This window comes from Triticum urartu, chromosome 2A (assembly GCF_056163025.1).
Source record: "Triticum urartu cultivar PI428250 chromosome 2A, HENAU_Tu73, whole genome shotgun sequence".
In the NCBI taxonomy this organism is placed as follows: Eukaryota; Viridiplantae; Streptophyta; class Magnoliopsida; order Poales; family Poaceae; genus Triticum; species Triticum urartu.
Window position 1 is genome coordinate 6,698,942 of NC_141874.1, and position 15,741 is coordinate 6,714,682.

General features: G+C 46.1%; 1 protein-coding gene across 1 annotated transcript; it reads left to right on the forward strand.

Moving 5' to 3' along the window:
- Positions 1–485: 485 nt before the first annotated feature.
- Positions 486–2,586, forward strand: LOC147982764 (9-cis-epoxycarotenoid dioxygenase NCED5, chloroplastic-like). Its single transcript, XM_087542678.1, has 2 exons — positions 486–1,591; positions 1,926–2,586. The coding sequence occupies exons 1-2, from the start codon at positions 525–527 to the stop codon at positions 2,584–2,586; spliced, it is 1,728 nt and encodes a 575-aa protein (XP_087398804.1). The 5' UTR covers positions 486–524.
- Positions 2,587–15,741: the final 13,155 nt, after the last annotated feature.

Genomic DNA, 15,741 nt, shown 5'->3' on the forward strand with positions numbered 1-15,741 from the left:
CTTGCTGATTTAAAGGATTATGATTGAAAGTGGAGTGATGAAGGGGCCCACCCACTGAAATTCAGGGAAAGGAGGGGAGAACATTTAGTTAGAAAGGTCACGTAACATGTTGGTAAAATCTTCACAGTCGCAAGCGTAGGATTATCGTCATAGTTTTATGATCCAGTAATCCTAGACCTACAGGCAACTACGAAAGATCTCTACGTAAGCTTCCTAACAATTTGCTCTCCCCCTGATTTTCAGGTGGGTGGACCCTTTCCTCCCCGTATCACCAGTCTTCACTGTTCATGTTGCCTGCAATGTTAATCCTGTCACAACTTTCACGTAGATGTAGCATTACTCTTTACGGTATGTGGATGGGAGGAAGTAGCTGAGAATCTCTTCAGGCATCCAACATATGCCATGTGTCAGTTCGAGAGCATCATCTCCTGCATGCATGCATGCATGGTGCAGCGCTTTATAATGGACATGGACTACTCAGCGGTAGGGCAGCAACAATAGCTCGCATATCTTCACACAAACTCATGGCGCATTGCTCTCCTCTTCGCTCGCCGGCGCCGGCGACACTACCGCCGCCACCGTCATCCACCATGAACGCTCTCCAGCTCCCCTTTCAACCACTCAAACCGCCGTCAACCTTAAACACCACCACCTTAAAGGGCCTTTTTGCCACAGCTCTGAACCTCCTTGAGGACCGCGTGATCGTCCCGCTCGAGGCGAGGAGGCAACTACCCAGCTGCGTCGACCCGGCTGTGCAGCTCGCCGGCAACTTCGCGCCCGTGCAGGAGATGCCGTCCCCGCTGCGGAACCTGGGCGTCACCGGCGAGATCCCGCCAGCTCTGCTCGGCGGCGTGTACGTACGTAACGGCGCGAACCCACTACTCCCGCCGACGGCAGGGCACCACCTCTTCGACGGCGACGGGATGCTCCACGCGGTGTCACTGCCGTCATCTTCGTCTTTGGCGCCGTCGGGGGCATCTTACACGTGTCGGTTCACACGCACCAGTCGGCTCGCTCAGGAGGAGGCGCTGGGGCGATGCGCGTTCCCAAAGGCCATTGGCGAGCTCCATGGAGGTGCGGGTATCGCTCGGCTCGCTCTTTTCGGCCTCCGCGCGGTCACCGGCATCGTCGACTCCAGCAAAGGCGCCGGCTCCGCAAACGCCGGGCTTGTCTACTTTGGCGGCCGCCTCCTCGCGCTCTCAGAAGACGACCTGCCGTACCAGGTGCATGTCGGTGACGGTGGCGACCTACACACCGTCGGCCGGTTCGACTTCGCTGGGCAGCTGTGCTCATCAATGATCGCCCACCCGAAGGTCGACCAGGCCACGGGCGAGCTCTTCGCGCTGAGCTACGACCCCGTGAGGAGGCCGTACCTGCGGTACTTCCGCGTGGACCCGGCCACCGGCGAGAAGTCCCGCGACGTGGACGTGGCACTCCGGCAGCCGACGATGGTGCACGACTTCGCCATCACCGAGAGCTTCGCCGTGATCCCAGACCAGCAGGTGGTGTTCGACATGGGCCAGATGCTACGTGGCCGCTCGCCACTCGTGCACGACGGCAGCAAGATCTCACGCTTCGGCCTCCTCCTGCGGTACGTAGGCAAAGTGAACGAGACTTGCCTGCTCCCCGCGCGTGCTCCTATCCGTGCTCCCGCATACGTGGCTTGATTTAATTGAAACAAAATAAGGCCTGATCCCATTCCCTTAAAATCAGGGGAGATGATTAGATTAGAAAGAAAAAAAAAACAGCCGTAGGATGAAATGAGAGCACGGATGAAAGCATGGAGAGGGAGCAGGCAAAGTAGCTGGCTGACACCTGCATGCAGAGCAAAGCATGCTGACAGGTATCAAAATTTATTTTTCCATTCGTCCACGTGTCACCTGCCACTTCACACGTGTCAACCATATATATTTTTAATTCTGTAGGTATGACTCGAACGACTCTAGGATGCGATGGTTCGACGTGCCGGATTGCTTCTGCTTCCACGTCTGGAATGCATGGGAGGAGACCGACCATGCGGGCGACGGCCCGGCCACCGTAGTCATTATCTGCTCCTGCATGACGCCGCCGGACGCGCTCTTTTGTGAAGCCGCCGCCGATGCCCCGACGAACTTGCGCGCCACCCTGACAGAGATCCGGCTGGACCTCCGTACGGGGATGTCTCGACGGCGTGAGCTCGCCTCGGGGCTGAGCTTGGAGGCCGGCACTGTGAACCGGACCCTGCTGGGGCGGCGGACGCGGTATGCGTACCTCGCCATCGCGGAGCCGTGGCCGCGGTGCCGGGGCGTGGCCAAGGTGGACCTGGCGACCGGTGAGGCTCTTGCTGTGCATCAGTATGGCACCGGGTGGTTCGGCGGCAAGGCGTCGTTCGTGCCGGCGGCCGGCTGTAAGGAGAGGGAAGACGAGGGGCATGTCGTGGTGATGGTGCACGATGAGGCGGCGAGCACGTCAGAGCTGGCCGTGCTAGACGCGGTCACCATGGAGGCGGTGACAACGGTGGCGCTGCCGTGCCGCGTGCCCTACGGCTTCCATGGCGCGTTCCTCACTAGAGACCAGCTCGCCACTCAGAGGACTTGTATCTCCTAGCTAGCATAATTTCATTCTGTTTAGCTACTGGTAAGTCGCCTAAAAATCATATTTTCGCATGAAGGAAGCAGCCGGTGGGTAAAATCTAAGAAAGCGATCAAGCCATTCATTTCGCATTCGGGGGCTTAAAACGAATCGAGTAACCTAAAAAATATTCTCAGTCAACTCACAACTAGTCAATCCCAATTTGTGTTCTTGAATTATTAGCTTGATTTTTCATTAAGAAATCAAATCTGAACTTCTTAGCCTATGCAATATTAAAATAGGCAGTAGCTTGCTCATTAAGAAAAAAATGATACTAAAGCATAGATCCGGAGATTCCCAAATAGGTCAACCTTTTAAACTGCCTGCTGAATCCATGAGCAGGCAAGAGACAACCTGGCGAATTGAAACATCTTAGTAGCTAGAGGAAAAGAAAGCAAAAGCGATTCCCGTAGTAGCGGCGAGCGAAATGGGAGCAGCCTAAACCGTGAAAACGGGGTTGTGGGGGAGCAATACAAGCGTTGTGCTGCTAGGCGAAGCGGTTGAGTGCCACACCCTAGATGGCTAAAGTCCAGTAGCCGAAAGCATCACTAGCTTACGCTTTAGGATCTCTTGCAAGAAGAAAATAATCTTCAAATTCGACTTGTCAATTTTATTTCTCATGAAAATAGCAAGTTAACTTAAAGAATTTATCACACAAATAGTTAATTTGTTAGAACTTGCTTAGTAGTGAATTGGGAACAAGAAGAAAAAGAAAAGGCTGGTGCTTCCTTGTTGAGGTAAGAACAAATGATCTTATTCGTGATTTCCTAAGAATTGAGTTAGTCAAGTCCACTATTTCATATACACGAAAAAGGTATGATCCGTAAACTAATATAAGTGCATTTAAATCACTATTTTAGTTATCTAAACGCTTTTATATTAGTTTACAGAGGAAGTACTTCAACAAGAAACTTTGGTCCAAAACCAATACATTTGCGACACATACATTAGTTTTAGGCTGCGCACGGGATGAGTCAACAATTCTGCCACTCAAGTGGACAGTGACGACATCATACAACGCAACGATGGTTTTCGATGGAGCCGCTCCGGCGTCTACACTAGCCTCAAGGACGCACACCAGTCGAGCCTACAACTCCGCCGCCCAGGCGACCATAGTAGGCGCCAAGAAAAACAACAACCTATCCAAAACCACCGCTAACGGTCATGTAGCGGAGGTACACCAACAGATCGGAAATCCGCCGACTATAGGTGACATCTACTTGTGCTCCAAAATATGTATTTTACTTGGGCTATAAGCCATGTAAACCGACTCGGACCCGTATAACCCTACCTCTCGACGATGTGTATAACAGGAGCTAGGGGCCTCTCAAGTCGGTAGACAACAGACGCATCTCTCACGCGAGAGACAATCAATACTGTATAGACATGCATGAGTACGGTATTACCTCATCTTCTGGATAAATCCTCGTCTCACGTGCACCCAATGCAATCATCTATGTCTGTCGCCCTGTGATTATAGTATCTACCGGTATAGGAACCAACGGATCTGAGACGATTTTACACCAATGGCTGCTCAAACATACGAAACTAAGGTGGTGTTTGTTTCTCTAGTCTTAGGACTTTTTCTAGTCTTAACTAAAAAGTCCCTAGTCCTTAAAAAGTCCCTCCCTGTTTGTTTCCAGAGACTAAAAAGTTCCTAATCCCTTCCTAGAGGTTATTACATGATCATGTTGCCCATAGTATATAGAAAAATAACAATCAAACAACATCATAGGGTGGCGGGCCAATGGGTGTATGGAGGGCATTGTTGGAAAAGTCTTAAAAAGACTCTCCTTGAGAGTCTTCTTCATTTAGTCTCAAATGCCTAGTTTAGTCCCTAAAAAGTCCCTCCCGTTTGGTAAAAAAAGTCTCTAAGAGAGACTTTTTCTAGTCCCTACACAAAAAGTCCCCGGAAACAAACCCCCCCTAAGTAACTACGTCACCCAAGCAACAAGAGTCGACATCCTCCACTCAAGACTGACATTATGGAGTCTCCACTCCGACCTCCACATCGCCCCCGAGGTCGTGCACCAGTCTAGTTGATAACTCTGCCACCCAAGCGATCAAATCCAACACCTTCGATGATGTCGACATCCAGAGCCGTTGCTCCGATTTCCACTCTAGCCCAGAGGTTGCACACCACCCGGGTCATTGGTAGTGAACATGCGCCGATAGGACAACTCTACGCAGCAGAAGCTCCTCAGGCTAGGACGTGACCTCCATAGACTATGCCTTCAAGGAGGAAGTGATGAGGAAACAACCACTAGCAGAAAGAGGCCCATTTGTCCCGGTTCAGAAACCGGGACTAAATGGTCGTTACTAAAGCACCATATCTTTAGTCCCGGTTCTTATACCAACCAGGACAGATGGGCCTCCACGTGGCCGCTGCGGCGAGCCTAGTCAGGAGGGCCTACCAACCGGGACCAAAAGGCATCCACGCGTCAGCAGCTGGCAAGAGCTAAGGTTTTTTTAAAGGGGATGGGTTTAGGGGGTTTTGGGGGGTTAATTTAGGGTGTTAGCTAGCTAATAAAGAGAAGTGCCCTCTCTTATCTCCATGCTTGGTTTACCAACGCTACTGCTATGCCTAAACATGGCTTAGATTGAAGTGAATGCAACATGTGGTGCATGTAGAAAGTAATACTAATCCTAACTTGATCAAGTTTGGATTAGTACTACTTTCGACATGCACCACATGTTGCCTTCACTTCAATCCAATCCATATTCATTTCACCCACTGATATATAATAACTCTTCTTGCTCGTATCATGCATCATCATAATAACAAGTCCTACTAATCATCATCATACAACTTCTACTCGTTATTAATAACAAGTCATACGATCATCATCCTCATAGTCATCGAACCAACCCTACTTAATTGTTCTTAGCACATGATCATCAGTATTAGGTAGGACCTAAATACCCTTTTTAAGGTAAAATAGCATAAAACAGTATAGCCCGTGACTCTCCATTATGGAGAATGGAGATCATCCTGCCTCCAATTCTGGCGCTTCGCTTCCTTTTGCGTCCAAGAACCTCCTTACGGCTGTCCATACATTTTTTCCATTCTTTGATTACCATGTGTTCACCGGTTTTAGAAATCCGGTATGGACAGGTGAGATTTGTACGATGACCTGGCTGTATGTTCAAAGCATCAAGGCGACCATTCTGATACATCAAATGAGGCACACAATACATCGGGATTTTCTGTTGAAAAACATAGTAATAACTTCATAGTTAGCAATGATGCACGGATGTCGTAATAGTAAAAAATCTTACCAGGGTATCTCCATGGAAATTACCGTGGTTCAACACGTGCACTAGTAGCACGTATTGACCATAATTTGGAGGAGTATGATAATAGGTATTGTAATTCTCAAGGTCAGTACAAAATGCGATCAGATGATTTTTCTCCTAATAAGTTAATTCGGAGCCATCGGTGTAGTGGGTTTTGTCTACCATCTTCCGCACATTGTTTGAAGAATGAAAATAAGTTGTCAATGGAAATAAGCTGTCAACTATTTTGAAATAAACAATATAAATTAGTTAATAACTATGTTTGAGAAACTCATATAGCGGTAGAATTGGAAGCGTACCAAAATGTCCATATTGTCTTGCTCGATGTCAGGATCACCAAGATCCATGGTGACAGGCATATCCCCATAAAAACCATACATCTTGCAAAGCGCTTCCCAATTTGGGCAACCAAAATGGGTTACGCTTTGAGAATTGTACATATTTATTTCAAAATCCATACCATGATGGGTCCTTAGGTGAATTTTCTTTGTTTCGAAACTTTCATGGTCTTCAAAACCCATCCTATCCAAGACATAGCGTCTTGCATGGCATGGGATAAGCTAGTCAAATTGTAAAAGATGAAAATTACACGTTGAAATAGTTGAAGTCGTGCTTAATTAATTAAGAAAAAAACACTTGTCGTCGTTGTGTACCGTTTCAACACTGAAGGTCTCCTGGAGCTTAATGCTAAAGCATGGATCTTTGTTCAGGTGAGGCCTGTCGCACAGACCTCGGTCGTCGTTGCACCAGTCGCACACCCCCGGGGGACTTTCGTCGTCCGAATACGACATTTCCTATGTTCATAATTCAAAAATTAAACTTGTATAATTAAATATATGTACTACAGAAACTAAATTAGATCATTATTATTCATCACGGGTTGATTATCGGTCTGTCGAGTCTTTTCTTGAAAACTCTCAGCTCACGTGCTGTGTATATTCGACCGTTGGTGATGGTAGCTCCTCCTTTTGTTCTCGAATGCATTACACCAAATTGTCTAGCACACGGGAACGAAGGAGAAGCTATCCCACGACAACAGCCGGGATTTTTCGTCCTCTCATATATGATGGAGACTCTCTCTCACTGATTCCTCTCTGACATTTGCGACTGTCGGTGATGGTAGCTCCTCCTTTCGTTCCCGAGTGCACTACACCAAATTGTCTAGCACACGGGAACGAAGGAGAAGCTACCCCCACGACAACAGTCAGGATTCTTCGTCCTCTCATATATGGTGGAGCCTCGACAGACTTAAAGTCAACCCGAAATATCGTTTAATTATCTTTCTAAAAAAGACATATCGTTTAACTAAAAAAACTAGTTATATTAATTTTCTTACTAAAAATAAACTAGCTTTATTAAAACAACTAGTTCAACTAAGCACTTACTATAAATAAAATAAAGTAGTACTTACTAAAAATAAACCACTTCTATAGTAAAATAAACTAGTTTTATTAAATCAACTAGTTCAACTAAGCACTTACTATAAATAAAATAAAGTAGTACCTACAAAAAATAAACTAGTTTAACTAGCTCTATTATTTTTCTAACTAATTCTATTAAACACTTACTAAAAAACATCTAATTCAACTAACCTAATGCACACTAACCTAACATCTAATGCACTAACCTGAATTAGAGAATGTTCAAATAAAGTAGTACTGCTTGGTTTTTTCAAAACAAATGTTCAAATAGAAAATTTAGAAAAAAATTTAAAGGTTTTGCCTAATGTGTTCTTCATATAGAAAATTGTTATTCTGTAATTTAAAGTGAAGATACTACAGAAATATCCATTTCAAGATTACATGAAAAAATTACATAATTTAATGATTTAGTACTGTGACTATACATAATAATCTGTACAAATTACTAGTATATATACATGGGGAAAATACAAACATGAAAAAAATGAAAAAAAAGTGAGCCGCGGCGGCGACGGCTCACAGCGGGGCCGGCCGGCGAGGGCGACGGCGGGGGCGGCGAGGGCATCAACGACAGCGTGGGCGGCGGACGGCAACGTCGTGGGTGGCGGACAGCGACGGCGTGGGCGGCGGACGGCGTCGGCGTGGGGTCCGGGGCGGGGGCGACGGCGACGGCGTCCGGCAGCCTGGCGGCGTCGAGGCGGTCCGCGCGCGTCGTCGGGGGCAAACTACAAGATGAAAACCCAAATTTTCACAAGTGTTCCTTATATACATGAAGCTTTAGTCCCGGTTCTTGACACGAACCGGGACCAATGCACCCTTTTGGTCCCAGTTCGTACCACCAACCGGGACCAAAGACCTCTTTTCAGCAGCCCAAAGGGCGGGAAAGAGAGACCTTTGGTCCCGGTTGATGGCACCAACCGGGAAAAGGGGGGCATTAGTCCCAGTTGGTACCACCAACAGGAACCAAAGGTGGGTTTTGGTTCCGGTTGGTGGCACCAACCAAGACGAAAGGGGTGTGTTGCTGCCGCCGCTAAAACTTTAGTCTCACCTCGCTAGTTGAGAGGGGCTCGGAGTGGTTTATAAGCCCCACTCCCGCTGCCCTCTCAAGCTCCTATAAATGCAGGCTTACGGGCCTAAACACACTATATCTGCCTATGGGCCTACTAGGCCTTCTGCGGGCCTGAATCCTGTCCCATGGATGAGATTCTAGTCGTATTCAGGTCGTGGTGGCTTGGTGGGTGGCATTTTTTCCATTTTTTCGTTTTGTTTTTGCATTATTTATTTTATTTTGTTTTTTTATTTATTTTTAAAATTTATTTTTACTTTTAGGTCAGAAAAATATGAACTTTTTGTTAGTGCCATAAGTTTTCAAATTTGAATTATTTAAAATTTGTGTGAATCACTACTTTGTGATTAACTTTACTATAAAAATAGATTTTGGAGTGATTCTTTTTCCTGCTATTTAATATTACTGTGTTTTATCATTATATTCAAAAACAGTTTTTGTTATTTTAGTTTCTAACAAAAAAATCTTTATGATAATTCTTTTTGCTATTAAAGTTTCTAACAGAAAAAAGTTCTTTATGAAAATTCTTTTGGCTTTTAATGTTTTGAATAAAAATACTTTGATAATTTTAGTTGCATAAATTTAGTTTATTATTTTTGCTATTAGTGTTTCATAAAAGTTTTCTAGTTCATTCTTTTTTATATTTTTTCAATCTTTGAACTATATGACTCTGAAATTTAAAAGCACTTCAAATGAACTCTGAAAAGGTTGAAAATTGGCATTGGTATCATCATTTCACTCACATAGCATGTGCTAAAAAGTTGTGAGGGTTACGGGAAAAACTGGATGCACTTCATGTACAAAACGGACAATCTCTTTCGAAGTATCAGGGTTTCAGACGAAAACTCATCTGTTACAAAGGGATTTCATTATTTTGAACTTATTTAAACTCCAGGCTATTTGTGTGTTCAAAATGCACCATTCAAAGCCACATCAGCAATTTTCAACCTTTTCTGACTTCATTTGTTCTTTTTCATGCATTCACTCATATTTTTGAGCTAAATGACCATGAAATTGAAAAGCACTACAAATGAACTCTGAAAAGGTTGAAAGTTGGCATGCTATCATCATTTCGCCCACATAGCATGTGCTAAAAAGTTGAGAGGGTTACGGGAAAAACTGGATGCACTTCATGTACAAAATGGACAATCTCATTCGAAGTATCACGGTTTCGGACGAAAACTCATCTGTTACAAAGGGATTTCATTTTTTGAACTTATTTGAACTCCAGACTCTTTGTGTGTTCAAAATGCACCATTCAAAGCCACATCAACAATTTTCAACCCTTTTTGACTTCATTTGTTTTTTTTTCATGCATTCACTCATATTTTTGAGCTAAATGACCATGAAATTGAAAAGCACTACAAATGATCTCTGAAAAGGTTGAAAGTTGGCACGGTGTCATCATTTCACCCACATAGCATGTGCTAAAAATTTGAGAGGGTTACGGCAAAAACTGTATGCATTTCATGTACAAAACGGACAATCTCTTTCGAAGTATCAGGGTTTCGGACGAAAACTTATCTGTTACAAAGGGATTTCATTTTTTTGAACTTATTTGAACTCCAGACTCTTTTTGTGTTCAAAATGCACCATTAAAAGCCACATCAGCAATTTTCAACCCTTTCTGACTTCATTTGTTCCTTTTCATGCATTCACTCATATTTTTGAGCTAAATGACCATGAAATTGAAAAGCACTACAAATGAACTCTGAAAAAGTTGAAAGTTGGCATGCTATCATCATTTCACCCACATAGCATGTGCTAAAAAGTTGTGAGGGTTACGAGAAAAACTGGATGCACTTCGTGTACAAAATGGACAATCTCTTTCGAAGTATCAGGGTTTCGGACGAAAACTCATCTGTTACAAAGGGATTTCATTATTTTGAACTTATTTGAACTCCAGGCTCTTTGTGTGTTCAAAATGCAACATTCAAAGCCATATCAGCAATTTTTAACTCTTTCTCACTTCATTTGTTCTTTTTCATGCATTCACTCATATTTTTGAGCTAAATGACCATGAAATTGAAAAACACTACAAATGATCTCTGAAAAGGTTGAAAGTTGGCATGGTATCATCATTTCACCCACATAGCATGTGCTAAAAAGTTGAGAGGGTTAGGGCAAAAACTGGATGGACTTCGTGTACAAAACGGACAATCTCTTTTGAAGTATTAGAGTTTCAGACGAAAACTCATCTGTTACCAAGGGATTTCATTTTTTTGAACTTATTTGAACTCCAGACTCTTTGTGTGTTCAAAATGCACCATTCAAAGCCACATCAGCAATTTTCAACCCTTTCTGACTTCATTTGTTCTTTTCATGCATTCACTCATATTTTTGAGCTAAATTACCATGAAATTGAAAAACACTACAAATGAACTCTGAAAAGGTTGAAAATTGGCATGCTATCATCATTTCACCCACATAGTATGTGCTAAAAAGTTAAGAGGGTTACGGGAAAAACAGGATGCACTTCGTGTACAAAACGGACAATCTCTTTCGAAGTATAAGGATTTCGAACAAAAACTCATCTGTTACAAAGGGATTTCATTTTTTAACTTATTTGAACTCCAGACTCTTTCTGTGTTCAAAATGCACCATTCAAAGGCACATCAGCAATTTTCAACCTTTTCTGACTTCATTTGTTCTTTTTCATGCATTCACTCATATTTTTGAGCTAAATGACCATGAAATTGAATAGCACTACAAATGATTCTTTTTAGTTGCATAAATTTTATTTTTTATTGATTCTTTTTAGTTGATTCCTTTTCCTATCAGAATTTTATTAAAGCTTTTTAGTTGATTCTTTTTGCTATTGTAGAATATTAGTGGGTAAAAAAACACACATTTGGTCCCGGTTCCAGACACCAACCGGGATTAAAGGTTATGGACCCAGGAGCAAGGCCCATTGGTCCCGGTTTGTGTCTGGAACCGAGACCAATGGTCTCAGACGAATCGGGACCAATGGCCCCTGAGGCCCGCCCCGCGCCCTGGCCTCATGAACCGGGACCTATGCCCCCATTGGTCTCGGTTCATGAGTGAACCGGCACTACTAGGAAAAGGCCTACTAATGGACACCTAATTTGGCCATTAATGGCGCATTAGTGGTGCGCCATTAGTGCCACGCCATTAGTATATTTTACTAATGGCGCACCACTGGTGCGCCATTAGTATCTGGTATACTAATGGCGCATGCGCACCTCAGATGCGCCATTAGTATATACAACAGTGCGCCATTAGTATGCCTCCCAGGGGGCCATGTATACCCAGGTGCTTTGGCATACTAATGGCGCACAACAACAAGATGCGCCATTAGTAACTTCGGCATAGTAATGGTGCACTGTTTAATGATGCGCCATTAGTATCCTTTGGCATACTAATGGCGCACTGTGATGTGATGCGCCATTAGTATGAATATTAGGTTTTTTTATTTTTTAATTTTCTGTTTTTTGCACAGGTTACAAAATGTATAATTGGACAAAATATAGACAGCACACATCAACAACAGATTCATCGAATACAATAGAAGATTAGTCTCTGAATACAATTCATCATATTAGTCTCCGAATACAATTCATCATATTAGTCTCCGAATTGAAAAGACTGAACAAAGATAGAACATTATATTACAAGTCTCGAGACCGCGAGTAGCGAGTTTGTCTTCACATTACAAGTCGATATCGATCATCTAAACTACCATCACGTAGAAGAGAGCTGCGGTCATCACGATGAGCATCATCACGATGAAACTCGTCTTCATCCGGTTCCTCCAGCGCTCCCTCCCCTCTCTCGCTAGATAGCGGGCGTATCTATATTCGGCCTCGGCCCTAGTGGTGTACCCTTTGTAACTGTTACCGCTGAATCGGTGAACCTGTCTCCGACACTCCTCCCAGTCGTCGTAGACTCCGGGAACCTTACCCTTGTACACGACATACGACGGCATCGCTATGCAGTAGCCAAACGAAACGTTAGTACCAATTCACAGAAAATACATAAGCAATATATAAGTATGCAACAGAATGATCGGAAGAGAAAAGCAAGACATTAATAGCATCGATTACATCTAAGTTGAACGACTCTCGAAACCAAAGAGACATACTACAAGTTCATTAAAGTTTAATTACAACATGAGCCAATCGATGTTTCAGAACTAGACACGGCATCACTGCTTTCGACTCGACTCAAGGGACTGGAGCGTGGATGAAGCCGTCGTCTATCGTGGGAGTCATGAAATAACGGTCGTTGTCAGCCTGCATTTGTAGCATTGTGTCGATGTCACTGTTGGACGGTTGATTTCTGAGGTAGAACTGCCCCGAGGTACGAAGGACATCTTGATGGATGATTTCCGCAAACTCCGACTGGATGCGAAAGAATTCTTGTCTGATGTCCGCGTCCTGGATTGCTGACACGCTCGCGGCCCAATCTTTGAGTTTACTCGGTAGCAGAAGTTGATGATGGTCCCGTACGATCGCCCGCATGTGATGGATGGCGTAGTAGGCACCCTTCTGACCGCCAGGAGGCTGCTTGACGCAGCAGAACGTCGTATTGTGGGAGAACACGTGCTTGCCGTACTTACGAATAGGCCTGGTGAAGGTGCCTCCAGATTTGACGTAGCCGGGGAGAACATCATCAAGAACCTTCTTGACATTTGTGTAGTCTACGTTCGACTGACGGTCCGGGTCAAAATACGTGGCCATGGAATATTTGGGGCTTAGGAGGATGAGCATGCAATGTGTGTCACTACAGAAAACATGGAATGTTAAAAGAAAAACGATCGAAATCTAAGAATTCATATGTTACGGGGCGGTTGAGGGGAGGACTTACTCGGGAAAGTAAGGCACGAGGAAGTTATCCTTATCTTGGTTTGCTAGAATGATGCCTTCGAGGTAAGAAGTCGCGACTTGCCGGTCCCCAGCGCTGCCCAAGATCTTGGCACGCATGTAGAAGGGGTCGACTATCACGATGTCCGGGGTCTTGTCGCAAATGATCCGCATCTCCATACTCAGCGAAAATAGCCGAACGAAGGTGTAGTGCAGCGGATGAAGGTTCAACATAGCGTGGATGTCATCAAACCGCAGGACGATCGTACCCCCGATGGAGTTATCCACAAAGCCCTTGCCCTCTGGCACCTTGGCCGCGAAAACCGGGTATGCCACATCCTTCTCTCCGAGACGCCGCTTCTCCAAAGAAAGAACACTGTCATGCAGACTCCGCATAGTACCGGTTGCAGCATCGAGCATATTTCTCGGTAGCATCGGCCTACCCGCCACATGCACCCTCCTCGAGATATCCTCAGGTGAAGGTGGCCCGTCCTGAGCACGGATCGTACTCGGTGCCGGCTGGCCCGCACCCTTGTTAGTCTTTCTTTTGCGTGCCTTCTTCTTCTCCTGTAATGGGACCGAGTTCTGCTCACAGACCGCCTTCTTGAGTGTGTTGGGGCTGATAATATTTCGCACCTCGCCTATCTGAGGCTCGGTGAAGTCGGCAGCTGGAGGCGTCTCCTGAGAGCTGAACGGCAGACGACGCCTGTTGCAACTTGGCTTCTCCGCGGTACCAGCTAGATCGCGCATGTCTTTTGTTGGGTTGGGTTCTTGAGAAGGAGGCCCCATGAAGTCGCCACCGTACCCATGATCGGCAAAGTACTGATCGACGTTGGCAAATGTATCGTCGTCGTCGTCGTTCTGATCCTGTGCCATATGCATGTTTGGATCCAGTGGCATAGGGATGTCTGGCACCGTTGCGGCGGTCTTGCCATGGGGCCGACTTGGCGCCGGCACGACTGGCGGTGTTGTCTTTGGGGTGGTGTCCCCCGCCCCCAAACGAATCTGGCTCTTCGGCCAAAGCAGGGGCCAGCTCAGGTAGGCGCTGAGTGTCATCACGTCATCATCGTCGGCCCCGACGGGTCGAATCGGAGGTAACAACTCGTCGTAGCCTGGCAGCACCCGAACCAGTTGAACCCTAAACAAGTTGGGTGGCATCTGGGTACCGTGGAACAAGGGGTTGCCCGGTTGAACGATTTTGCCCTTGGTGACATCGACCAACTCATTGTTCACGAAGTGCAGGAGAGTGCACGGAACGTCGGCGGCGCCCTGCGAAAACATGTAGGGCGTCAGGGATGCCCAGTCAAAGGCAAGGAGATGAAGTCCTCGGCCGAGAGAGGCTTAATTAGTTACCGTGATGATGGCGTCGAGCTCGGCTAATGTCGAGGCACCGCCAACGGCGGGCGTGCAGTTGACGGAGGGGCCGCTTGCTGCAGAGGTGGCGGCCGGCGTACACCCGGGTGCATTAAGCTCCCGTGCCGGCGTCGGAGACACCAATGCCGCCTCCGCCGGAGACACCAATGGCCCCGCCATCGCGTTCTGCGAGTTGCTGGCCGTGAAGCTAGAAATCGGGGGCGGCCCCTGTTGGCCGCTCGCAATCCACGCACTAATCCCCTAGATCAAGGTAGGCACAATGGCGGTGATCGTCGCTCCGAGTTGTTGTTGCACTTGCTCTTGGACAATCTCCGGAATCCGCGCCACCTGTGCCCTAAGTTCTTGAACCTCGCGCGCCTAGCTTTCCGAGCTGGTCTTTTTCTCCTTTCGCCCACCAGTGTTATAGTATGACGACCATTTTGTCGACAAGCCTTTGCCGGCCACACGACCAGCTGACGTCGGCTTACTAAGCTTATCCTTGTTCTTCATTACATTCAACGCCCTATTTAGAGTGGTGTCCCAAGGGTTGCTCTTAGTCGACCCCACGCTACTGCTTTCAGTCGCCTGCGGAAGGAATGTGAACCATTTAGAAATTTGGCTTCATTAATTAGAATGCAACCATATGGAGCTAATTACGCGGGGGTGTATTCCTTACCAGAACAAGCTCAAGCGCCCGGGTCTTCGGATCCGTGGTAAGCTCCTTTGTTTTCGGGTCCTTCTTGTACCGGGCCCTGACAAAGTTCCTGGTCTGCTTGTCACCGTATTTATCGAAGAGGGGCGGTAGGCCTTGCTTGGCACGGTCCGCCTCCTCCTTGTCCCATATAGGCTCCGCCACTCTGTAACCGCCGGGACCGTGTGTGTGTTCCCCTAAGTTCAGCTCCCGCATTTCTTCCCCCCACTTACTTGATTCGGAGTTTGCGGTGCTCGAGCAATTGATCTTGAAGTCGTTGTAGTCATCTTCGGTGATCGAAGGATTTTTCTCCTTGATCTTCTCATAACTCTCACCTTTCTCGATCATTCTCTTCACATTGCTTTTCCAAGTAGACAGGGCCTTGCTCATCTTCGTGAGGGCAGCATTGTTCACTTTATTCCCTTTGAGGCTTGTGTTTTCAAATTCAGCGGGGAACTTGTATCGTTCGTGCAGCTTCGT